The sequence below is a fragment of the Ursus arctos genome, unplaced genomic scaffold (genome assembly GCF_023065955.2).
Source record: "Ursus arctos isolate Adak ecotype North America unplaced genomic scaffold, UrsArc2.0 scaffold_21, whole genome shotgun sequence".
Classification (NCBI taxonomy): domain Eukaryota; kingdom Metazoa; phylum Chordata; class Mammalia; order Carnivora; family Ursidae; genus Ursus; species Ursus arctos.
This window is the reverse complement of record NW_026622886.1, coordinates 14,313,888-14,340,241: the sequence shown is the minus strand read 5'-3', so window position 1 is coordinate 14,340,241 and position 26,354 is coordinate 14,313,888. Positions and strand designations below refer to the sequence as shown.

The window sequence follows — 26,354 nt, the reverse complement described above, 5'->3', positions numbered from 1 at the left end:
AATAATCCAGCTCTGGGTGGATGAAAGTTTTATGGTCGGTGATCACTATCTCCTCTTAGCATATGAAACAAGAGACTGCAGTAGGGACTACTGCTGGAATCCAATCTTGCAATGGAAACTGTTACTTTGATGGGGGCGGGGGTTTCGTGTTGCTCATCACTTAAATATGAACTACTTCCAATGGGAGCACTGAGGACATTTTCCATGATTCCACCTACAAGAGTCTATACTACTGTTAATGCAAAGTTGTCAGGGAACAGAGCAGAGGTTTCGTGTGATCTTATAAAATAAATTCCCTGGACAAAGAAATTCCTGGAACTTAGTTTCTTTAACACTGAGAGAATAAGGATGTTAAATGGGAATATGGAAGATTGTTCTGCATTATTTTTATAGCTTGTTTAAGTGTAAATGAATGATATTATATGACTCTTCAAAAGGAAATTTCAAAGTCCCTTTGAGTTATTTTCATCTCTATGTTCTCAATAATATATACAGTTCTGAAAATTAAGGAGATTTAGAATTTTCCCTAAAGGAGGTTGACATTTGTTTTGCTCAGCATGTGTTTACTTATGTGTTTAATGTGAAATTGAATATACTTTTTATGATACAGTTATGTAAACATGGATGAGAAATCATATTAACACTATGTTGTGAAACAGTAGCTTTCAGGGTCCCCTAGACCAGGAATGGGGAGAGTGTCATTCACTTTTTTATTGACTGAATACCTTGCATTTGTACAATGCTTTGGTATTGCAAATTCTTTACACAAAGTACATTTAAAAAAAAAAAGACCCAGTTATACTTAATCTATACAAAATTCTTTGAGGTAGATATTTTTCCTATTTTATAAATGGAGAAACTGAGACTCACAGAGGGATAAATTTCTTGTTCAAGGCCGAGCCTCAAAATTCAGAAGGGCTAGAATTAGCTCTGTGCCAAATTGTGTAGATGGGAGCCAGCCACACCTCAGCTGCCTCACGACCACAGGCCCATTCGGACTCTGGGGTGAAATCTCTGTGTTTTATTTTTCCAGGCTTGTTAACTGAAATTCAGTGTAAATCTAAACGACTAAGAAAAAACGTGAAGCAGCACGCAGATCAGACCATTCATGAAGACAGCGAAGGTCGGGATTTGAGACAAGTGACCTCGACAACCAAGTCATGCAGGGTAATCACATGCAATGGGTCCGCTAAAGCCCATAGCAGCTGAACTTCTAGGCATGTAGTCACCTGGCTGGGAGGCTTTAAAATTAGAGCCGCCATAAACAGAACTTCATTCCAGTTGTGCATTAAGTGGGTTTCTTCTTTTTAATTGAGGAAGTAATGCCTGTGTAGAAATTCAAATAATAGCAGTAAATAAAGCAAAATGAATGCTCTCTGTCTCCCTGGCTCCATTCCACTCCTACTACCAAGAGGTTGCCAGTAGAAACAGCTCAGTGTAGAAAATGGATTTTTCAGGTTACGCTTTTTTTTTTTTTTAAAGATTTCATTTATTTGACAGAGAGAGAGAGAAACAGTAAAAGCAGGGGGAGTGGCAGGCAGAGGGAGAGGGAGAAGCAGGCTCCCTGCAGAGCCGGGAGCCAGATGTGGGGCTGGATCCCAGGACCCTGGGATCATGACCTGAGCCAAAGGCAGATGCTTAACCGACTGAGCCCCCCAGGCGCCCCTCAGGTTGAGTTTTGATGACCATTTTCTTTTCTGTCATTAGGAAAAGAAGCGTAAGGTGGGAAAGAAGTGTATTCAGTAAAGGTTTTTGGATTAGTCCCTATCAATGGGTGACATTGGGTGGCTACACATGTGGAACAATAGAGAAAAGCCTGTCCCATCGAGCTCACAAATTATGCAAGAAATCCTTTGAACAACTCGAGACAAAACTGAGGAACAGCATTTTGGATGATTGGTTAAACGCATGGTGATAAGCCATAGGGTATTTGGAGGAACTTGAATTTGCCGTTAGTTGAGAAAACAAAAGTCCATGATTGTTTAAGTCACACTCCTCTTAATACTTATTATACTACTGACCAGGAACTCCTCATCCACATTTAGTTTTCTAAGTATAGTATTTTGCATTCATTTCAGAAAAAAATAATTTCGTATTATCTTGCCATGGTACTTCATCAGTCACACTTTGGTGTAAGGAAGCAAAGAGTTGACACAATTATCTACACTCTTCAAATGGTGCTAGTAAGGGAGAGAGTGATGTTCAGGGTCTGAATTGTCCAGACTGATGACTCTACTTCAGGGCTAGGCAAACACTTTCTTCTGTAAAGGGTCACATATTTTAGGCTTTGGGCACAAAGTCTCCATGACAACTATTCAACTCCGCCATTTTAGCGCAGAAGCAGCACAGAAAACACATAACCAAGTGAGTGTGGTTGTGTTCCAAGAGAGTCACAAAACCAGGTGGATTTGGTTGACGGCCACAGTTTGACGGCTCTGTATGAATGCTCTTAAATGTGGGAACTTTTCCTTAGTGACTAAATCTTGAACTTTCACTGGACTTCTGTATGAATGGGCTTGATAGACTTTCATATCCAGACTATGATATATTCCCAAGAAGTTCATGAAATGGATATTTTGTTATCCCTATTTTACAGATAGAAAAATGAACAACTTGGGACACATTTAGTGAAATGTGATATGGCTTGCCCAAGGACCCAGATTAAGCGATTACGGTACACATTATATCAGAGAGCATAGTTCCTGCTGTATTTAGGGCTTTTATCAATAATTTCTGAGATTAGTTTGCACATATACAAAAAATGCCTAATAACCATCTTCCCTAACACCTTGTATTTTTTTGCCAGTGTAGGAGAAAACTGAACTCACCCCAGATCAACAGAATCTTCTGCATTATATTATGGATTCATACAGCAAACAGAAGATGCCTCAGGAAATAACAAATAAAATTGTACGTACAAATATCTGAAAATACATAGGTTTAAAGTTAATATTTTCTGGAGCTTTTAGTACCTGGGTGGTAGAATTCATATATGCATTTGTTATTTTGAAATAATTAGAGCCGAGAATTTAGTTTATACATTTAAACTTTTAGCAGCATTAAAGAATAAGAAGTCTCATGTCTATCTAGGTTATAGTAATTGTTCTCCAAGGATTTAAAAGATATGAGCTGGAATTTAAATTTTATTATCCAAATCTGGTTCTTTAGTCTAATGATTTTGTACTGATTTATCCTTTTATCTACTTATTAATCATTTGGTTTTTTTCCCTTAAAATTTAGTTAAAAGAAGAATTCAGTGCAGAAGAAAACTTTCTCATTTTAACTGAAATGGCAACTAGTCATGTACAGATTCTCGTAGAATTCACAAAAAAACTGCCAGGTATTTTTACATGTAGATACTTTTCTGTTATACTGTGCGATATTCTTGTGACATTGAGAGAGTCAGATCTGTTCATTGTAAAGCAGGGATTATTTTACATCTGATTTAAATTTAAAAAAATAAATTAATTAATGTGTCTAACTACTACAGACATGAAATGTTAGAACCAGATAAGATATGTGAAATCATTTATAATAGTTCTTCTGAATTGATAGACTAAGAAATCGAGGCTTTGCAAGGTTGTCATTCATCCATTTATTCATTTAATAAACATTTGTTGATACTTATTTCATACTAAGTACCTAGCTATTACCTTCAAGGGGACTGATTAAAGAAAGGCTATAATAAAAAAATTATATACAAAGTGCTGTTTGACAGAGAGGAAGTGGTTGCTAATTGTATCTGAGAAAGACAGGGAGACTTCAAAGAAAATAGTGTTTTAATTGGATCTAAAAGATAAAGCAATTTTCCTGGTGGTACAGAAGAGAAGGCACCTTCCAAGTCGAGAGATCTGCTTGTGAAAATGTAAAATGTAAGACATTAACAAAAATAGGATTATTAGAGATGAGAGAGGAAAATTCAATGTGACTGCAGCATCGTGTGGCGGGCTCCTTGGTTAGACATAGGTAGTTGGTACCAGACTGATAAGGGACTAACTAAGGAATTTAATCATCATCTCCTGGACGATAGAGAACTTTTGGTATCTCTTTGTTGTTGTTTGTGTTGACAGGGATGTAATGGATTTATATTATACAGATATGACTTGGTCAGTTTTATATAAGATGGATTTGAATGGGGAGGGACCAGAGAGGAGGGATCAGTTAGGATGCTACTGTTACAGTCAAGGCAGAGGGCTTGAAATAAAACAATAACAGTGGGAGACTGAAAAGAAAACATAATGAAGAGAGATTCAAAAATTGATAGGGCTTAATGAACAATTATATTTGTGGAAAGAGGGAGAGGAACCTATCCATAGTCAGTTGGATGGTGCCAGTACAGAAACTAGAATTCAAGATTCTTAGCTCCCAGCTTCCCAACTCTTCCAGTTACATTATCAATGCTATCTAAGCCAATACATTTGTTTCAGTGTTTAAAAAATATATTAAAAAATAGAATTCCATGATCTAGAAGAGTATAATTAATATCTTGTACAACAGCATAACCCTATAATATTAAATTATAGAAGGTGACTTCTGATGTAAGATTTTAATTAGACAGGTTGATTTGTCTTCTTTGGCTGGCATTAGGCTGTTATTTTATTAAAGTGTCATTGGTAGACATAAGCCTACATAAAACTCATAAAATGTGAGGAGAAAGTTCTCATTATCATTTTAACATTAATATTCTCTCATTTCTTTATTAACAATGAAAGGAGGATTTAATTTGTTATATGCTAATTAAGGCAATCTTGATCAAAAACAAGATTATACAAGACTGGAAAGTGTGGGAGGAGGAATTGGGAAAGGGAGAAATATGATGTTTTTGGCTGTTTGTGAAAAGAGAGTTTTTCAGTTCAAATGGTCTGTTGGTCTTGAACCACAAAATAATAGAAGAAAAAAAATCTTATTCATAAAAGGTAGCTTATGTGAAGGCAACAGCAATAACTGACACACCTCTTTTTTCCCCATGCTTAGACTAGTTCCTGAGGGGAGGATAGAGTACAATTAATGTGTGTTTAATGAGTAAAGCAAGGGCACTTGGCTGGCTCAGTTGAGAGAGCATGTGACTCTTAATTTTGGGGTTGTGAGTTCGAGCCTCACTTTGGGAGTAGAAATTACTTAAAACTAAACTTTAAAAAAATTTAAAAAATAAAAAAACCTTTTAAAAAGGAAAAAATTAAAATGCAGAAGGAAATCAAAGACCCAAAACTCCTGAGAAAGAAATTTTAACAATACTAACAATATAGTTAAAATTAATATTTTAACAATAATAATGGAAATGACATTATTATAAATAGTAATAATAGTGCTATAATTCCAAAAATGAAATGGTGTTTGTGAAAGAAAGAGGTGAGCTGTGCCAGGCACTGTCCAGGGTGCTGGAGACCTTGCAGGAGCCATTAGGCTCTTAATCCTTCTCATTACTCTCTTCTCTAAACTCCCATTGTTATTTAATACTTTTCTAATCATTTGGACCCTGATAGTATTAGTTTATCCTTAATGTGTTGTATGCATGTGTGTATACCTGTACATAGGATCTTGTGTTTGTTTCCCATTTATTCAGTTATCCAATTATTCAACAAATAATTCTTGGATATCAATTATGTGCCAGGCACTGGGGCTACAAAAGTGAACAAAATGGCAGTCTCTGCCCCCCAAGAAGTTTATACTCTATTAGATGTGACAATGTGGCAGAAAATTAACAAATATGCAAATAAATGTATTATGTCAGGTAGTGGTAAATTCTATGAATAAAAAATAAAGCAGGTAGGAACCAGTGAATTCTGGGGAGTATTATTTTAGTAGGATTACCTTGAAGCAGAGATCTGCATACAGTGGGGGAGTGAGACATGGGGACAGCTGGGGAAGGGCATTTACCCCCAAAGCAAGCTTGTATGTTCACAGCAGAGTCAAGGGTCAGTGTAGCTAGAGCACAGTGAGTGAGGGGAAGGACGAGGAAGAAATGATGTCAGAGAGGCTGCTGGGGACTGTGGTATATAAGCCAGGATAAGGACTTTGGATTTTCCAAGTGGTGTTATGTTCCTTCAGGTTATCAATTCATTCCCATATTTCTCTGATTTTTTTCTACCCTGAGTGATACAGTGCGGAGCTCAGAACAGACATCTTAACATGACCTTGTTTGTTTGGTGTTGTTTTTTTTTTGTTGTTGTTAATGCCCCCATTCTCCAGATTGACTAATGAGTCAGACAAATATTCCATTGAATGTCTGGATACATGTAAAGATTTTTTTCTGGTTTGTGGATGCTTCCATTCTGCAGAGTTGACCTTATGACACCAGAAGTGACTAACATAATGGCTCAAAGAGAATCTATTTGCTTGTAATTTCTGAGGGTTGCTTCATCTGGATCAGACTGTTCTGCCATAATATGTATTTTTGGTGTTGATCTGACCAATCTTAAAACAATTATAAAATCACTTTATGGAAATGCCTTATCAATGGGGATGATAGTGATGATGAAATATTGTTATATAGAATTCACAATTCCCTCATACTGATTTGATTATCATCTTCCTCCAGGATTTCAGACTTTGGACCATGAAGATCAGATTGCTTTGCTGAAAGGGTCTGCAGTTGAAGCTATGTGCCTCCGTTCAGCTGAGATTTTCAATAAGAAACTTCCAGCTGGACATGCTGACCTATTGGAAGAAAGAGTTCGGAAGAGTGGTAAGTGATTTGGTTAATGGTAAAGAAATTTGCTCCTGCAAGTAAGAATTTGTACATGACATGAAGGCAGGCTTCTTGCCTATCCTATGCAAGGTTATGTGTCCATCGCGACTAGTACGGAGAACGGCTCTAAAAAGCTATGTGTTAAATAGACGAGATCTTTAGAGGGTTGGTTCAAAAATCCTTGTTGTATTAGCAAAATACCAAAAATACTCTTTGCCCTATATTAAGATAAAGGGCAAAAGGAGGAATTTTTTAAAGTTTGAAAAATTAGTCTGATAAAAAACATAGTACACAGGAGCTAAGATTATTCAGTCAAAAAAATTCATTTGTTCAAAACCTTCATGTATGAATGAATATGGATCAAACTATTATCCATTCTCTATTCAAAGTAAAATAAAATGAATTATTAATAGCAATATTTATACAACATTTACTAGGTTTTAGACACTGTTCTAAATACCTTACCTGTATGATTTCTTCAAATCCTTGCAAAGTCCTATGAAATAAGTACTATTATTATTCAAAGTTAATAGATGAGGAAACTGACACAGGGTGTTGTTAATAACTTTCCCTGAGACAGACAGGAAGTCTGACTTCAGAAGCCGTGTGTCTACACTGCTATGCTACATGACCTCTCAAGAGACAAAATGAAATAGTAGTATGAGTTGAACTTATTATCAAGGAATACTGTGACAGAACGGGCTAGGAAACATTGGAATAAATTTCCAGGAATTCTGTGTAATTTACCTTAGAAGAGTCTTAAAATAGGATAAGTTTTTACTTTCCTGAGATACTGTATACATGGATTGCGAGGGGAGGGATGAAATGATGAAATGAGATGAAATGATGGCTCAGGTTCCTTTCTTCCCAAAGTAGTATCCTTTCATGAATGACTAGAACAATTTTAAATACTTATAAAATCAGTGTTTTAGAATAGAGATTGGATGGAAAGTTTTTAGGAAGTCCTGCACTTGCAATATAAGGAAAATAATTGAAAAATTGGAAATTATTTTTTAAAAGCAGCCATCCCGTAGTTGTTGTGTTTTCTTCTCATAAGCACTGACAGCATAATTATCATCATTGATAGATTTAAAGAATACACATTTTAAAAAAAGATGCATTATTCATATATAGCCATTGATTTATTAGTTTAACATATATTTAAGGGCAAGGTACTGTGGAGGTAGTGAAAGAGAGGAATCAGGCATGCTCCTTCTCTTAGGAAGCTTATAGTCTAGTAGGAAGACATGAACTGTACATTAATAGTTATAATAAAATGTGGAAGAGAAATGAGGTAGGGGTGACTTCTAGTTGGTAGGGCTCTGGACAGATTTCATTGGCAAGCTGGGCCTTGAATGATATTAGGTATGAATATTCAGTGTGGAGGTACGAGAGAGAAGGACCAGTAGAAACAAAGGACTGAGGCAAGAAAGCTCAGGTTATGCACACAAAGAAGAATGAATAGTTGTTTGATTGGATTAAGGGTTACATCAAAGGGAAATAGAATTTTTTAAAAGTCAGAATCAAATGGTTGAGGGCCTTCAATTCTAGGCTAAAGGCTTTATTCTTTATTTTCTAAGAAATAGGGAAACACTGAAAATTTTTGAGCAAGGGAGGGAAAACATCAGTCATGTTTTACGAGTCTTGCAACAATGTCAGGATAAGCCAGGATGGGAGACAACTCTCAGTTTCAAGGACATGCTCCCGGAAGAAATGGAAAGAAGGGAAAGAGTCTGAGAAATATATTGTTGGAGATTTTCACCCTTTGAAAGACAGTATATTATCAAGAAATATGGATTCTTATTCTGGACAAGATTTTATTTTACATGTTCTGGGATGTATAGTTGTGTGTGTGTGTGTGTTCATTCATCTGTCCATCCATCAGGAGGCTAGGGGTGAGGGAGAAGGGTTGAATCAGGTAACCTCAAAGGCACCATTCAGTTCTATTAGTCTTACTGCTTGTCTTCTCTTAACTAATCAATTTTTCTGACTGCTGGTTTAGCCAGTCACTTGGGCAGCTCCTAGAGTATCTTGATTTATTTTTATTGTGATAAGAACACTTAGCACGAGAGCTACACTATTAGCAAAATTTTAAGTGTACAATTCAGCATTGTTGCCTACAGGGAACAATGTTGTATAGCAGATAATTCATCTTGCTTAACTGAAACTTTATGCCCACTGAGTAGGAGGGGGAAATGAGTTACTAATCAATAGGCACAATAAAGGAAATCTTTCTGTTCAACAAATATACATTGAATACTTGATTTGTGCCAAGCACTGTATAATAATTGAGGGTATGGAGATGAGGAAATAGGATCTTTGTCCCCCAGGAGCTTACAGACTAATGGGGAAGAGGTATAAGCAAAGGTTTCCAAAACAATGTACAGTGTAACAGGGACTATGACATGAAATTGAAGCAGAAAGATGTGTTTGCCTCCCCTGAGTCTACTTGCTGAGTCAGAAAAGGCTTACAAAGTTGACAAGTGAATCATGGAGGATAGTTAAGACCTCGTCAAGCCACAAAAATCTGAGAAAGGCACTCCAAGAGCTATAGTCATTAAATAATAATATAGAAATTGCAGGTGCAAAGTGGTGGAGATGTGAGAGAGCGTCCATGTGTTGGACTCACAAATACCTTGATATTGCTGAAAAATAGTATTTCTGAAGGTGAAATGTAGTAAATGCTAGATATTTAAGGACATCGAACACCATAAAAATAGTTTAATGTAGTTCTTGTATAATGAGGAGTCTTTGTAATGTACTGAGCAGATGTAACATGACCCTAGGAGTACTATAGAAAGGTCTTTCAAGCAGTAATATGAAGGGAGTTTTAGAGGGATTGAGACAAGTCTATAAAGAAATCAATGCAATAACTAGGTGAGAAGTGGTGAGGGTCTTGCAGGTTAAATACAGGTAATAAAATAGAAAAAAAAAAAACCCTTGCTTGATTAACATAGGTTTCAGAACTTGCGATTTTGCAAGTTGCAGAAAAGTTCAAGAATGAAGTTTTCCAGAATACAAACTGTATAAATAAATATGCATGCCTCTAGTTCGCAAGTACATTACTTTACCTAAACATCAGCCACATATTGTGACAATAAAAACCATCCAAACTCACATGCTGCTTCGTGTTTTATTATCTATAATGATGCTTCCATTTATTAATATTTATGAATTTGCTTCTCCCAATGGATTTTCAGAACATTGCCTCTTCCACACACCACATAAAAACCTGATCTTGCAAGATGACCTTTCAGAGTAACTTTTTATTCTTATGCAAATATAACACATTCTTCTTTCTATTGTACATTTAATTCTAGAGAAACATAGCATCTCAAATTTGTCCTGTCTATGCCTACAGAACTCTTTAAAGAATATAACGTGAAATTTCCTTTCTTGTTCTTCAAATTCATAGTCTTTTGTTTGCTATTATTAAATCCCAATTACATACACAAAAGTACTGTCTCCTGAGATACATTTCCTTAATGAGGGTTATGGTGTTTATTTATGTTAATTGAGGCTTCAGAACATTATGTCTGACATAACCTGTGGTTGAGCTATTTCTATATAATTCTAGTGCCTCAATTATATTATTCCTAATGTACTATTATGCAAAGTAGGTTTTAAAGCTTAAATATTTATTAAAACTAGGAATAATCATATGATACCATAAAATATGACAGCACTGAAATTGCTAACATTGAATGAGTTTACATTTTAACATTAAGGAAATGAACAATAACTCTTCACAGACCAATGCAACTTGTTCTGTTAACTTCAAATATAAATAACCTCTGAAATTTATGATATTTTTTGGACTTTTTTTGATTCCCATAACAGACATAAATGAAATATTCAATTCAGTTGTGTTTATCAGGATGACAGTGCAATGGTTTGCTTTTATACACATCATCTTGTTTGTATTCTCAATGGCCCCTAGAGGTGGGTGTTATGCTCCTATGTTATAGATAAGGAAACAGGCTTAGAGAAGCTAATTGACCTGCCCAACGTCACACAGCTAATCAGCAGATTGCCAGGAGATGAACGCAGGTGATCCAACTCAAAGCCTGGTGTTCTTTCTATACGTTGCACCTGTCACTCACCGTAGTCTAATATTTGCTCTACTATCAGCTAGTAGGGAATGCAAAGACCTAGTAATACACAGTTCCTGTCCTTTGAGAGAGAGCGTGTAAGGAGCAGATAGCTATTTGAAATTGGCTTTAGGTAAATGATAAAGTGAATAGAATCAGGGAGGTCAGAGAAATGAGAGACCCTTGTTAGCATGATGGAGCTGTAGCGAGTATACTCGGTGCCGTATACTGTGCTTATTTTTCTGCTCTTTAAATATACACGATTTCATTGCTTTAGCTTTGGCAACAAATGAAAACAATTGTAAGAACTAACTTTTCTAAAGAAGCTGATGTAAGCTGATTATCAGTTCAGATACTGACGTTGAAAAAGGGGTTGGAAAAGTTAAGAAAAAAGAATATTTATAAGAGAAGCAAATGCATAAGTCAAAATTTGGAGTTCTTAACCATTTGGCTTTTCAAAGTGGTCATGTAATTTTGGCATAGACAAATTTGAGGTTCAAAGTGTAGGAAAAAGGCATTTTCAAAATAAAAGAAAGAATTAAATTAATATTGGAGTTAGCATTTTCATTGGCTCTCAGCTGTATTCCCTAAGCCTTTTATACTTGCCCAGTATTGGACAATATGTATTTATTTATGTGTCTGTTTCTTCCATTAATCTGTTGACTGCTAGAATGTTGTTCCCAGTATTATCACAGTGCCTGGGACACAGTTGGGGTACAAAAATTGGTGAATTTTGTTGAGATGAATCTGGAACTTGACAATCCAAACCCCGGCAACTCCTAAACACCAGTGAGATCTAATTTAGCCACATAACCTTTAGCCACTAGGACTAACGGGAAGCATGGTATTTATTAAATATTTCATATTAAATGTTTTATATTATAAGTAGTTATTTTTTGAATTGCTAATTTGATGGCAGCTTTTTACTTAAGGCCATCAGTATGGCACAAATGATTCACTGGGTAGGATTTAGCAGTTGAAATAGAGGATAGGGTCCAATCTCTTAATACCATGAGAATGTTTCCATTGTCTTTAGGGCATCCCTTGCCCCATCCTGTCTCAAAACTATGTCATCTTTGTTGCAGGGAACTAGCAAAACAGAATATTGCCCAATTTAACAAACATTTGCTAATCTCTACCATGTCTCCAGCAGCATGCTGGTTACTGAGGATACAGAGATGAATGAGAAGCATCTATGGACACCTTTTAGTGGTCAAGCGGTATGCCAGGCACTGGGAATACAGCGTTGGTTCCTGTTCTCATAGAATTTTTTCTGGTATTTCACACTCTATTGGGAGTGAGAGATATGAATTGTGATAGATGCAACAGAAATGAACCTAGAGAAGGAAACAACTAAATTTGAATGTTGCCTTGAAACATGGGTGGTGTGTCCTAGCCTAACAGGGATTCTGCCTTATATTTCAGGCAAAAAGCAGGAAGACTTAAAAAATGTATCTTATTTGTTAGAGGAACTATCTGTTAGGATACCCTTGGCTGATGATTACAGAAAATCCAATTCAATATGGCCTCAAAAGTAAGGACATTAGCTCAAATGAGAAACCCAGAGGAAAGATGGTGGCAGAATTGGTTAATGAAGGAGCTCAACACATTATCAGAGAGACAGGTCTTTTTCAAATTTCTGCTCTGCTATCCTTGGTGGATTGGCTTTACCCTCAGGCTGATTCTCTTCCTGGCCACAGCATTTCTAGGCATCACATCCAGATGCAACGGTGGCCAAAAGAAAAAGAAACTTAATGGAGACACTTAATGGCCACTTCCTGAGTACAGAAATCTTCCTTGAGACCTCCTGAGGAGATCCCCCTTTGTCTCATTGGCCAGAATTGTACTGCCGCTGACTACACCAGCCTCTGACAAGAGAAATGGGCTGGAGCTTCAGTCTGCCTCTGCCATTGTACATTGGCCATGAGACTGGGGAGGAGGGGGAGGTAGAGAAGTTGTGTAGACAGTGATGTGAATCAGCTTCAGGAACCAAGAGTTGGTGTCATTAGCTCATAGGGAAACTACTGGGATGGAGAGAGCTTAGTTTGAAAGGAAAGCAGAAGGCAAACATTGCTTTGTAGGGCATGTCAGAGACTTATACCTTAACTTCTATGCTATGAGGCGGTGTCATTTCTAGGAAAATGTAAATTAAGTGATTTTGAGCAAAAAGGATCATTTTTTGTAAGATTCTTGGTCTATCTCGATCCCATCAATTATAATAAATCAGATAGAGGTATTTAAAATACCAGGAATGGTGTCTTATATAATATGTATTCTTGTATCTCACACACACATCCCTCTGCTTTATTTTTTGTTCCCAATCAAAACTTGGAAGTTAATTAAGAACCAAAAGACATTTACATTCAAAATAACTTAAAATAGCATCGAGTTAATTCTATCAAGTAGTTTTTCCTTCAAAGGCTATTTATGGTTATTGAACAATCTATCAGTTACATACCTCTTTCTTTAAAAAAGACAAAACAAGAAACAGAGGAGCAGAAACATACTTTATTTTTTTACGACTCTGCCCTTTCCCACAGTAGTCTTTGCCGTTAAGTTAGAAAATAGCCCCCCCTTGTGGCCAAAAATTAGCTAATTGGGCATAAGAGCAAAAAAAAGAAAAACTTGAAGCAAATCTCCAGAAAGGAGGAGGGAGGGAAACAAGAAAAGATTGTCCCTTCGGAATGATATTATTGTTACATTTCTCAGGTTAGAAATTGCTGGTTTATAAACACTTAAAACACCCCTTTGTTGATGGTGCTGTGGTTAATTCTGATTATTAACTCCAATTCTAAAAGCAGATTTATATTTGATCTATACTGTAGGAAATGTATTTTTTTAAAAATTCTATTATTTTCTACATTTTCACTATGTTCACTGTTAGCTTGTACAATACATACAACATGAACAATCATAACAAATATCTTTACCTCTTTTTTCCTGAAAAGTATTGGCTATAATTAGATAGCTAATGGAGGTAACATTTTTGGAAGGTTAATGGGGATTTAGAAAGACAGAATAGGAAGTTAGGTAGTCAAAGATGATTTCTAAAAATTAAATATTTTCAAATCAGCCGCCTTTAATATTATCGCCGGATCCTTGTATACTATTTTAAAAACCAGCATGGTCATGAGTTATTATGTCAGGTAGTCACAGATGGTGGGTGTAGTCCCTGAATGCCGAGGAAAGCCCAGATACTGCCATTTTTCTTCTTTAGAGTAAAAAAGAACAACCTTACCAGGAAAATATAGATCTTAGTTTAGCTTTAACACCTAGAAAAATACCGAGGCAAATCACTGATCAGCCAATTTGTATTCATCTCTAGGAAAGTGCAGAATGTAAAAACAGAACAAAAACATAGCTTTGTAAACACAAAAGTAAGTGAGTTTAATCTAACTAAAATTAAGATGACCTGAGATAAAAATGAACTAATGTACTAAAATTGATCCAATTTCTTGAATAACAATAATAGTATTGCTGTAACATATATTGAGGGTTTGCTGTCAACCAGGCATTATGCTAAGCATGCCACATAAATTATCTCATGTGAGGCTATTGATATAATTCACATTTCACAGATGAAGAAACTGAGGCTTATGGAAGCTTACATACTGTAACCAACATCAAGTCATAGGTCAGATTTCAAATTCAGAGCTAGCTCACTAACTCTTAACCTCTATGTTTTTGGGAACCAGGACCGGTATTTCCAGGCTCATATACTTCAACCTTCTGCATTTTTAAGTTGTATCTAGTTTAGTCATGAGTATTCAGTTCAATCTGTAAAAGCTGGACTCTTCCACATGATGTAACACCCAAGTTGCTGAACAAAGACACTGTTGTTAAGACAGCCCACAGGGATTGATTAAAAGATCAAAAGTCAAAGGGGAAGAAAAGTGTGGTATTTTGACTAAAAGAGAGAAAGGCCAGGGATTCAGTTTGGGAAGACTCTAAATTATTCTAAAGGTAAGGATTTAGACTGTCTGATTCTGAAGGCTTTCTGATTCTGTGAAGCATAATATTAGATGATAATTGTCTTTATTTCTGGAATCCAACTGTATTCTAGTTTGGTTTGGCCAAAGCTGTACGGCTCTCGGTCTGGTCTGGATTAGAATAGAGCAGTCTTTTTAGTGTAGATCAATTCTGGGAAATTCATCCTCATCTTAATTCATCCATAAATCACATCACAGTCTTTTTTTTTTTATTATTCCCATGGTCTTTTTCTTCTCCTCCTTCTCCTCCCCTCCTCTTCTTCTTCCTCCTCCTTCTTCTCCTCCTTATTTTCTCTATAATTCCCTAGTCAAAGCTCTTCTGGAGTGGAGCCACGTACAGAACAGGCACAAAATTAATATTTGTTGAATGAGTGGAGGAAGTCTTAAAGGAGTCTTAAATTACGAAGAGGTGCAAGCTAGATTAAAGGAGAAGGATGATATTCCAACTAGAAAGAATATAAAAACTGGGCAGTGTGAGTTATTTAGGGAGCACCAAGTGGCTGAACATGGCTGGAGTAAAGGCTGTGTGATAGTAAGGTCCTGCAGCTTAGTGACAGCTAAGAGCCAGGACTCTGGAGCCTGCTAGCTGTGGTTCGAATCCTGCTTCCACCTCTCACCAACTGTGTGTCTGTGGGCAAATTATATAACTTCTCGGTGCTTATCTCATGGGGTATTAGGAAGATTGAATGAATAATAGCATAAGAAGTGCTTGGAACAATGCCTAATACATAATGAGTGCTTAATAAATGTGGATCCTACTATTATTATCATGTAGGTAAGTAGTGGGTGGTGGGATAGGCAGGGGACATTTATGACAAAGGCCTCTGAGAGTTTTTGAAGGTTTGTAAGAATTGGGGGGACAGGGTGTGATTTGAATTTTGTGATTCTGGGACTGAACTGAAGACAGGAAAACCAGTGAGGAGACAGTGTAGTAATCCAGATGAAGAGAAATAAGGACTTAGATGAAGTCAATTCTGGATGTCATGGAGAGGAGAGGGAGCACCCAGGGCGAGGCAGCAGTTTGAATGATAAGACTCGGCACCTGCCCGAGTTAGAGAGGGGGACAAGTCTCCGTTGTCAGGCAGGGGCAGCTGGATGGGTGAAGACATCAGTCGCTGAGAACGGAAATACCAGGAAAGGGATGGATTTGGAGGATGATGAGGAGTTTAGTTCTGTACATGGTATTTTTGATTTTGGACATATTGTCTTTGAAGAGAACAGCCAACTACCTATGCCCTAGTAGGCAATGGAACTCTGAGAAGAACCCTAGCTTATGTACTAAGTGGAGATGTTTATACTTCTGGGCTTAAGAACAATAATTTTTTGTTGGTTGTTTAAGATGCTACCTATACCTTGGTTATAGATATTAATATGAAAAAGATTAACCAAACCCCATGTAGAAAATGGTGAAGTTGGGGGATTCTTTGGGCAATTTGAGAACATTATCGTTTATTGTCGGACTGTAGTGACTGAAACAAAGGTACTGCTGAAATCAGGGACACACTAATCACTGATGAGGTGGTATTTTGAGGGTTTTGTTAACTGACCTTCTTTACAATGACCTGCCTTTGACTGGACACATAATATATAGTCATTATTTACGCATTTGTGCATAAATATTAACATGTGCATGTATGTACAACATGTTTGTAGTTTTACACTTTTCAGTCATTCAGAAATTCGATTATGCCTCTGCAATTTTTCATCTTTCCCCCATAGGTATCTCAGATGAGTACATAGCACCTATGTTTAGCTTTTATAAAAGCATTGCAGAATTGAAGATGACTCAGGAAGAGTATGCTCTGCTTACAGCAATTGTTATCCTCTCTCCAGGTAATTTCGTGGCTGCATTTTTATTTTTCTGCCATTTGTTTGTTCTACTCCCTCTCCAGTATGATAGTAATAACGTTTCTTAAAGAAAATCTGGAAGACACAGCAACACAAAGAAAAAGTAAAATGGCCTGTAATCCCACCACTCAAATGGAATCATTGTTAATATTTCAGTGTAGTTCTTCTTGGCCTTTTTTCTAAACATCTCACTCATTCATTGAATAATTGCACTTTGAACCCCTACTATGCACTAAACATGGTTCCTGACATTGGGGGTTACAACAGTAAAGAAACAGGCAGGAGACAGCTTCTTGGAGCTTTCAATCCAGTAGTTGAGAAAGACAAATGAGGAAACAAAAATAATTTTCAGGAGGTGGTAATGCTAAAAGAAAAATATAGAGATGAGGATATAAGGAAAGAAAGTGATAGCAGAACGTTACTATAATTACTGGTCAGGAAAGGCTTTCCAAGGGGTTGATATTTGAACAGGGACCTAAATGGAATTACATACTTTTTTAACAGAATAGAGAATGAGCGGAGGAAGTCTTAAAGTTTATTTTCCATGTCATTAAAAAATTATATCAGTAATGGGACACCTGGGTGGCTCAGTTCGTTAAGCGCCTGAGTCTTGATTTCAGCTCAGGTCATGATCTCCAGGTTGTGAGATCAAGCCCCTGTTAGGGTCTGAACCGAGCATGGAGCCTACTTGAGATTCTCTCTCCTCCTCTGTCCCTCCCCGATTTAGTGCACATGCATGCCCCCTCCCTCTTTCAAAAAAAAAATTATATCAGTAAAAGTTTGTTGAAATATATGTATCCATCATATTGACGTACAATCATTTACTTAATTGTTACCATGTTTGAATATCCAGGATGTTCCCATTTTTGTTGTTGTTGTTTTAAACAATGTCAAAATGAATATCTCTTTGCATAAAATTTGCTTATATTTTTGGATTATTTTAATTATCTGAGAGTGATGCCACATTCATGATTTATAAATCATAATTTCAGTGTTAGCCTTAAACCATTTTTATACATAATACCGAAGCAGAAGCTAGTTGTTACTTTATTTGTTTTACCATAAAACCAAACAAATAATTAAAATAAAGAAAAACTTTTTGGTCATACATACTAAAGTTACACACATATATACTCTATGACCCAGCAAGTCTGCTACTTAGAAGAAACCCACTAGAAATGATGCTTATGTCCACCATATGGGTTACCTTTAGGGGCACAGATTGGAAGGAGAATTTGGGGAGACTTCTAGGGGGGTAGTAAATGTTTTATATCTTGAACTAGTCATGATCACGTGTGTGTGTGTGTGTAAATTCATCAAGTTAAACAATTTGTACATTTAAAAGTGCACATTTATAAGTTACATTGCAAGCAAGTTACTGTTGCTATAATTATGCCAAATTAAATACTTCTCCACTTTTGAATTTTGTCATTTTATTTGAAACCTCAAAACAGACAGACAATACATAAAGGACCGAGAGGCGGTAGAGAAGCTTCAGGAACCATTGCTTGATGTGCTCCAAAAGTTGTGCAAGATTTATCAGCCTGAAAATCCTCAACATTTCGCCTGTCTCCTGGGTCGCTTGACTGAGTTGCGGACATTCAATCATCACCATGCAGAGATGCTGATGTCATGGAGAGTAAATGACCACAAGTTTACCCCACTTCTCTGTGAAATCTGGGATGTGCAGTGATGAGCTTTGCAGGGGCAACTGCATCTAGCTCTTTATTTTCCTCATAATATAAATCTGATGTATAACTTTCTTTTATTTCATTTGTACCTGGTTTCACAAAGAATTTTGATGAATATTTATGCAGTAATTACATAACTTCCACAGTTGTAAATATAGAGCTAGATAGGATTACATTCTTTACATTGTATTTTACAAGGCCTCAGGGACTCTTTCATTCTAATTGGCATGCCCTGTTTGCCTAATTAAATTGATCATTCTTCACTTCTCTCCTTGAAATAGGGATGATTTCTATTTTGCTCTTCATCTAACCTTATTGCATATATTATATCAAAGCGTTGTGTTCAATTTTGGCAATAAACTGAACATAAAGGCAACAGGATTTTCTTCTGGAGCAAAGTTTGAAAAATATGCAAACTTATTTCTTTAAATGGTGAATGACACCCTATTGGGCCTGGTGTGTGTGTGTTGGGGGGGGGGTTGGGTGATGGGTAATTTACAAAAAAGATGAACTCTCACAACACAAATGGTGTTTTTCTCATCCCTGAAGAAGCCCTGGTGAATATTCATTTATTTGTAATAGCCCTTGGATCATTTATTTTCTTTGAAGTTCAAAGAGATAACATATAGAAAAGTTAACGATTCTCAAGTAAAGTATTCTCTCAAGCAATTAGGGTCTCACAGTTAGGGTCTCCAAGCAGCATTTACAAATGCAGACAACTTCCATTATGGGATATTCCCTTTTCTCTCTTAAAAGCACTGTTGGCTTCAGTGCATATAATTAATCTTTTTTTTTTTTTTTTTGGTTTGTTTTGTTTTGCTTTTGGAAAACACTCCTACAGCTGGGTGCACAGCTGTTGTATACTTCCCCCAAAGCAGGAATTAGTTCATTTCCTTCATTCATTGTTACACTGTTGCATTCTTCTCCCCATTATCCTTTGGTGAATACAATAAAACACCTTCTATAAGTAATGGACTTATATGTCCCTTTCTCCTGAAGTCAGACAAAATGGAGCTTGCTTAGCATGCAAAGTTTTTTTGTATTAAAATATTAGAGCAACCCCAAAGTCCTAAACATAGTGGAAAAGGGAATGAGATGGGGCTAGCATTAGTTGGATTCCACATGCTACAAGAAGACTTGAATCCTAAGAACAAGATCCCTAAAGGGACACAGTAACTGCCTGGGAGGGTTTACAAAGAAGTGCAGAGGCAAGTTCTATGGGGTCACTGGGCAAGTCTCATGGAAGAGGTGGCATTTCCCTTGGACTTGGAAGGGTAGCCAGAACTTCCTTGGGTGAGGGTGAGTGGGAAGGGGATTCAAGGTGAAAGGAGTGGCAGGAGCAAAAGTACAGGGTGGTGAGTTGTGCAGATGTTAACAAAGCACAAATAGGGGCACCTGGGGGGCGCAGTCGGTAAGCGTCTGGCCTTTGGCTCAGGGCGTGATCCCGGCCTTATGGGATCGAGCCTCACATCAGGCTCCTCTGCAGGGAGCCTGCTTCTTCCTCTCCCCCCCCACCTCGTGTTCCCTCTCTCGCTGGCTGTCTCTGTCAAAAAAAAAAAAAAAAAAAGCACAAGTAATCTGGGGAGAGACAACCCTTAGCACAACCCTGAGCCTCAGTTTCACCAATGTGAAATGAAGATACCAGCACCTACCATCTCAAGGGATTGAGCTAATGAATGAAAAGTAGGAAGTTGCAGGCCCAGCAAGGGAGAGGGGTGGTAAAGAAAGGACACGTCAGACAGAGAAGCCAGTTTCTGTATGCCTCAAGGCAGAGATCCAGTTTGAGGAACTGGATGTGGTTTGGTGTTTCCCAGATTACAAGGCATCTGTAGGGAAAGTGATGGGAAATGAGCTGGAACTGAGGGGGCACTGTAGACAGAGCTAGGAGTTTATCCTGTAGGTGTGGATTTATTCATGTGGTTAAGACCTTATAATAGTCAATGATCCCAGGACACTTCACCGACAGAGTCACCCAGGCACCGCAGATGGTCCTACGGCTGATGTAAGAAAAATTACTGCCTGTGCTCTCTTCTAGGATTCTTATGGTTTCAGGTCTCACATTTAAGTCCTTAATCCGTTTTGAGTTTATTTTTGTAACTACAGTATGTTTTAAGTAATAGAGCATTCTTGCAGAGCTGTGAAAAAGCCAAATCATATCTCAACATCCAAGGAGTATATGATTTTGAGAGGCTCTTCTGTTTGATTAATCAGATAAATGATTATTCCAAATGTAATAACTTAAAATTTAGATTTCCAAGCATAGTGCTTTTTTTTTTTTTAATATTTTATTTATTTATTTGACAGAGATAGAGACAGCCAGCGAGAGAGGGAACACAAGCAGGGGGAGTGGGAGAGGAAGAAGCAGGCTCATAGCAGAGGAGCGATCTCATAACGCCAGGATCACACCCTGAGCCGAAGGTAGATGCTTAACCGCTGTGCCACCCAGGCGCCCCCAAGCATAGTGCTTTCTTAAAGTGGGGGCACATCTTCACAATTCTGGTAAAATCGTAACTAATAGACTTTATCATCTGATGAAAACAGACCGGTGAGGCTTGCTCTGCGTGTTGCAACCATGGCAATTTCAAGTAAAGTAAGAACCTTTACAATATAGCTATTAACCTAACCACCAATTAGAAAATCTACACATGAAAGTAGATTTTACCTCATTAGGTGGAACCCTCAATTACTAATTGTAGTGTTAAAATCAAGATAGGTAAGATGGTGAGTGTACTTAGGGAGTGGGGTACTAACAGGGAACTCATGTAAAAATGAGGTTAAGAAAGCAACAAGAAACTTTCTTACTTATTATACAGAAGGGAAAAGCAACAAGAATCAAAGAACTTAGAAGAGAACTCCTCACCCAATGTACACATTTAACCAGTGAGGGATATGGGCATAAAGAGAAGTGATTTGCTTAGACTTTTTGATTGAAGATTCACTTTCCTCCTCTCTTCTATCTTTATAAGGTACAGAAGTTACCAAGACAAACCACATAGACAATGAGAATAAGAAGAAAGCAAGCATAAAATACCCTGCCAAAGTTTCAGTAAATGGTTTAGAAATATTAAGTGTGATGTGTGTGTGTGTGTGTGTGTCTATGTGTGAGAGAGACATACACACAGAGTGTTTATGTACATATATGAGTATAGCATACTTTCAATTTTTAGTAAGTGGTATTCAAATGTTTAGGCACATAGTACACATGTAAGAAAAAATTGTTAACTAATGACTAATGATTCATCAAACTTCTGTAGAGAAGTGTACAGATTTTGATATTAGTACTCAATAAATCCAATTTAAAGCTACAACTCCACTTTGAAATTTGGCTACATGAAGTAATACGACAAATTGTCCTTAGTTTTAAACAGAAACACTATAATAACATACATTTATTTGAAAAACAGGTGAAAATGATCTATTGTAGTCAGGGGCATCAAAGGGTTCTGGGATCAACTTCAGTAAAAAAGAAAGAGCAACCAGTATAGGGCATCAGGTTCAATTCCCACTTATATGTCAAGTTTTGGATGACCATCTTACCCACCCACCCCAGAATGTAAGTTCTGTGAGAACAGGACCCTTTGTGCTAGGATAGAGTCTGGTGTGGGTCAAGTACTCAATAATTTTGTTGAATTAAATTCTCAAATCTGTTTCTCCTGCACCAACCAATTAAACCACTTCTGAGCATCTCTACCTGCATGTTCCTCTCACACTTCCAACTGAACACACTCCAAACCAAAGTGCAGTTTTCTTTCCCCATGGTTATTTTCCCTGTGTTCCTTAGAGTGACACCATTATCACATGATTACTAAGTCCAGATCAGTCAGCATCTTAAGAGGCTTCTTCCTTTCCATCTCTTTTGAATTAGTTTAGGTAATTGTTAACTTTTAGTTTTTAGAATTGTCGCCAGTCTCACTCCGTTTTTCAAAAATCCTTGAAAAATTTTTTCTAAAACATACCATCATATCATTCCTTTTTTATAACCAATCCCAAATGACTACAAGAAAAATTCTAAACTCCTCAGCATCTACCAGAACTTTCATCTGTGCCTACTCTTCCAGCTTGATCTATCTCCCAATCTCCAATCTTTAATCATTCAAAACTACTATTCCCAGAACATTCCAGGTGCTCTCACATCTCTGGAACCATGTGTTCTCTTTGCCTGGAAAGTACTCCTTAATCCCAATTATCCTTGCTCTTGTCAGATTCCTAATCACCCTTCAAAACTCAGCTCCTTTCAAACCCCTGACCATCACCTTCCAAGCCTGTTAGGTGTCCCCTGCTTTGCAGACCTCCACTGAGCCTTTACCACGCTGGTGAGCACTTTGAAAGCAGGAACTGTCTTCTTCATTTTTGTCTCCTCAGCAAAGCAGCAGCAGGACCGCCTCACCTCATTGTTCGTTTGTTTTTTTTTTTTTTAAGATTTTATTTATTTGACAGAGAGAGAGAGCAAGCACAAGCAGGGGGAGCAGCAGGCTCCCCGCTGAGCAGGGAGCCCCAGGCAGGCTCAATACCACGACCCTGCGATCATGACCTGAGCCCAAGGCAGACGCTTACGGACTAAACCACCCAGGCGCCCATTGTTTTTGATGACTGAATGAAGGAATAAATTCTAGAGAGAGAACATCATTCCAGATCAATGCCCTCATTTTACAGATGGGAAACTGAGGCCCAGAGTGGTGACATGATCTGACAAAATCGAACTAAGAGGCAGGGACCTCCAGGCTTTTGGCTACTGAGTCCCCCCCCCCCCGCCCCCACTATTAACAAGTCCCATTACAGTTAGTTATCAGAGACCGAATTACTGCTACACTGAAGTCCAGTCCTTGCTCTATTTCACCCCTCCGAGCTAGTAAGCGTCCCTCATTGTGATGAGGTTAATTTTTTACCCCCCCCCCCCATCTTGTGTGTTTCCTGAAGTAAGAGCCAACATCCTCTGTTTGCCTCCAGTTGTGGCCGAAAGCTACAGGATCCTCTCCATCTTTCAACACCGACACTCACAGGAAGCGGGACGTCTGTCGGGAAGGTTTCTGCTTAGGACTCCCATTCCTACTGGGTGACAGTTTGTCTCCGGAAACCGTGGCGCCCTCAGTACAGCCAGATCTCCAGTGGTTTACGGTTGGGAGGGGCTCTTAACAGAAGAGGGTAAGACTCAGGGCAACACCCTTGAACTCTAACCCTGGAACTCTCCAGGATGCTTACAGGCGACGTCGATTCACTTCTTCTGCCTATCCGGACAAATATCGGGGCTGTTGAGGTCGCCGAGGGGCCAAATGGGGGGACTTGCCCCGTGACCAAGCCACTTCGCCTTTCGGTGAAAAGCGGGGCTGGGCCACGAGACTTGGGAGACTCCAAGCGGTGGAAGGCGGGGCGCCCCGGACTGACTGAGACGCGCGCGAAGGTCGCGCGCTCCCGGCGGCCGGGGCGGGGCCTCCAGCCACGCCCTCCCTCCGCCTTCTGATTGGTCCTTTCGAAACAGGCAGCGAACCGCGGCGAGCCCTAAGACCCAGGCGGAGGCGGCAGCGGCGGCGGCGGCGGCGGCGGCGGTTGGTCTGGGGCGTGCCGACTTCGCACAGATTGAACCGAGATGTCACCCTGCAGGGAGAAGTGACCATCCCGCGCCAGGGCGGGTGAGTACTTCCCTGTCTGCCTTCTCTTTTCCTCGCGAGCCTTTCTTCGCCTTCTTGGGGCTGCTGCGCTTCAGTCTGCGGGCTCGAAGACCCTCGGCGCTCCGCCGAGTCGATGCGCTTGTTTGGTTGGGTCTCGAAGCTGCAGGATTCAAGACGCTCTGCGATTGGCCCGCCGCGGGAGCCGCGTCCTCTGATTGGTTCCTGGGGCTGTCAAGGTGAAGTTTTGCCTGCCCTCTCCTGCCCACCTTGGTGCAGAGAGAGGGGCAACAGGTGTGCAGGGGCCGGGGAAGGACAGGTGCGGAAGTAGTAGATTGAGTAAGAGGTATCGGGCCGTTACCGGTCTGCTTTAGAATCCAGAGAGGGATCAGAGCCTGAAGCTAGTTGAAGATCTCCAGGGGCACCCTCATTCCCAAGCGCCTAGCACATATAGGGTCACTCAGGTCCTCAACACCACCCTTTGGAAGAATTAATGAAGTCACTGACCTTGGAAAGAGAACTACACAGACGGTTATTTTGCCCTCTGGGAAAGTTTACAGCCTCTTCTCTATTCTCTCCAATCCGGGAAGGGCTCTGCTTTCCCAGCTGCACCCCTTAGTTTGGAGGGCTGCCTTGGGGGTTGTATTGTAAAAGAAAGGGAAGCCTTGTAGATTGCCCTGGAAATCTGGGGAAACTTTCGGAAGGCGTCCTTCCTCACGCAGTCACGCCTGGTTCCTAACTAATCTTTTCAAATTGAATTTTATGGATTTAAGAGTGCTTTGTGGTATGCATGGCGGAGTTGCTGACCTAGTCCTTAAGTGAAGAGATGGTTTTTGCAAGCCCAGTCCAAGTCACACTTTGGATTTTGTTTTACTCGTGTGAAGAGCGCTAATAACTAATTTATCAGAAGATAAGCAGTTGGTGAACTACTATATGATCATCTTTCTTGGCGCTTAAATTATTAGGAATTGGAATTCTAGCCACCTCGGATTTTCCTTGGGAGGAGATTGGGTTGGCTTTGAATGAAAAAGTGGAAACTGGTGAGAGTCTTCTAGCATAAATTCTGATACAAGTTGTCTGTCTGATTCATCTGTTTCAAAAATTCATTAACAGCTTTGGATAGTAGGTGTCTGCTATTTTGACATTATTGAATTAAGAGTAATATTTCTTTTTAGCATAGCAAAGTTGCTAAGCATGCAGGCTCTGAAATCAGGGTTTACCATGCGGTGACCTTAGGCAAGTTATTTAATCTTTCTGAGCCTAAATTTCCTAATCTGTAAAAGAAGGTTAATAATAGTTCCTACCTTATCGATGGGAGGATTGTCTTGAGGATTAAATGAAATAATCCATGTAAATAGTTTAGTACAGTGCCTGACATATAGCTATTATTATTTCTGTTCTGTTTAATTTGGATTAAAGGTTTCAAGCTACACCCAAAGGACTGAGAGGCACAGAGGTAAGGGTAGTGCCAGAGGCAGTGATGAGTTCTTATTCATTGATTAATTTAATACCTGTAAGCACTAAAAATAGTAACTATTGCTATTTATCAAATACATTATTACCTAGACGGTGCAGGTATGTGTTTTAGGTCCTTTACTTACATTAATGTTAAACCTCTTAGTAATCCTGTAATGTAGTTGGTGTTATCTGCATGTTATAGGTGAGGAAACTGTAGCTCAGAGAAAGCAGATAACCTACTAAGTCCACTTGGAATTTAGTCCACCCCCGTTTTTTGTGGGTCACACTGCCCTTCATTTATATTCATGCCGTTACATGACTTCTCTGCACAGAGTTGTTTGTATGGCCCAGGTTCATTTCTGCCATGGGCACAGTTTTATTTTTGAATATTTAATAAAAAAATAGTAAGAAATAATTTGACGGTAGATCAAAGTGTCTGATAAGAGAAGAATGTCAGCAATATACATGCTATTACTAAAAAACTAAATGAGTCTGATGGTGTTTGGAGAATTGGCCAGTGCATCTATGTACATCACATAGAATTTGAGAGAATAGGAAACTTGAGTCTGTCAGTAAGTTTATCTCACTTCCAGTTTCACAATTTTTAATTGAAATTTAACTGCCATAAAGAAATGCCTCAGAGGGCATGTTCACAAGATAAGGCAGTCATTGCATTTGTATTTCTTTAGTGTTTCTCCTTCTAAAAACAAAAGGTTTTCTCATGTTAATACATCGTTGTTTTAAAAGAAAGTTGCCATTTATTTTATCAACAAATTGCTAATTTCCAAAGAACTAGAATGTAATAAAATGTAGCATATGCACTAAATGTTAATTTCATCTTTGATGTTGAAAGCATCTTAGGAATTTATAGTACTATGACCATCAGTCATATGACAGATATTGCTGAAGTGCTGACTGATAGAGATTTCTGCCTATTGTCACACAACGTATACTTTTCTGTAACAGTATACAATTAACTATGGTCG

General features: G+C 38.4%; 2 protein-coding genes across 8 annotated transcripts in view; both read left to right on the top strand.

Annotated features, from left to right (window-relative positions):
- NR1H4 (nuclear receptor subfamily 1 group H member 4) overlaps positions 1 to 18,680 on the top strand; it is a 65,923-nt gene extending 47,243 nt beyond the window's left edge. For all 6 annotated transcript variants that reach the window (XM_026499823.4, XM_044384487.3, XM_026499822.4 and 3 more), the window contains 6 exons: positions 1,034 to 1,167; positions 2,812 to 2,910; positions 3,241 to 3,340; positions 6,539 to 6,685; positions 16,488 to 16,601; positions 18,071 to 18,680. In XM_026499823.4, the coding sequence (XP_026355608.1) occupies positions 1,034 to 1,167; positions 2,812 to 2,910; positions 3,241 to 3,340; positions 6,539 to 6,685; positions 16,488 to 16,601; positions 18,071 to 18,309 (833 nt within the window). In that variant the 3' untranslated portion in view covers positions 18,310 to 18,680. The remainder of the gene's footprint in view (positions 1 to 1,033; positions 1,168 to 2,811; positions 2,911 to 3,240; positions 3,341 to 6,538; positions 6,686 to 16,487; positions 16,602 to 18,070) is intronic.
- Positions 18,681 to 23,788: 5,108 nt separating this feature from the next.
- GAS2L3 (growth arrest specific 2 like 3) overlaps positions 23,789 to 26,354 on the top strand; it is a 38,122-nt gene continuing 35,556 nt past the window's right edge. The window contains exon 1 of one of the 2 annotated variants that reach the window (XM_026499819.4): positions 23,789 to 23,934. The gene's annotated coding sequence lies outside the window, so the exon portion shown is untranslated. The remainder of the gene's footprint in view (positions 23,935 to 26,354) is intronic. The other variant, XM_057316509.1, reaches the window with a different exon arrangement.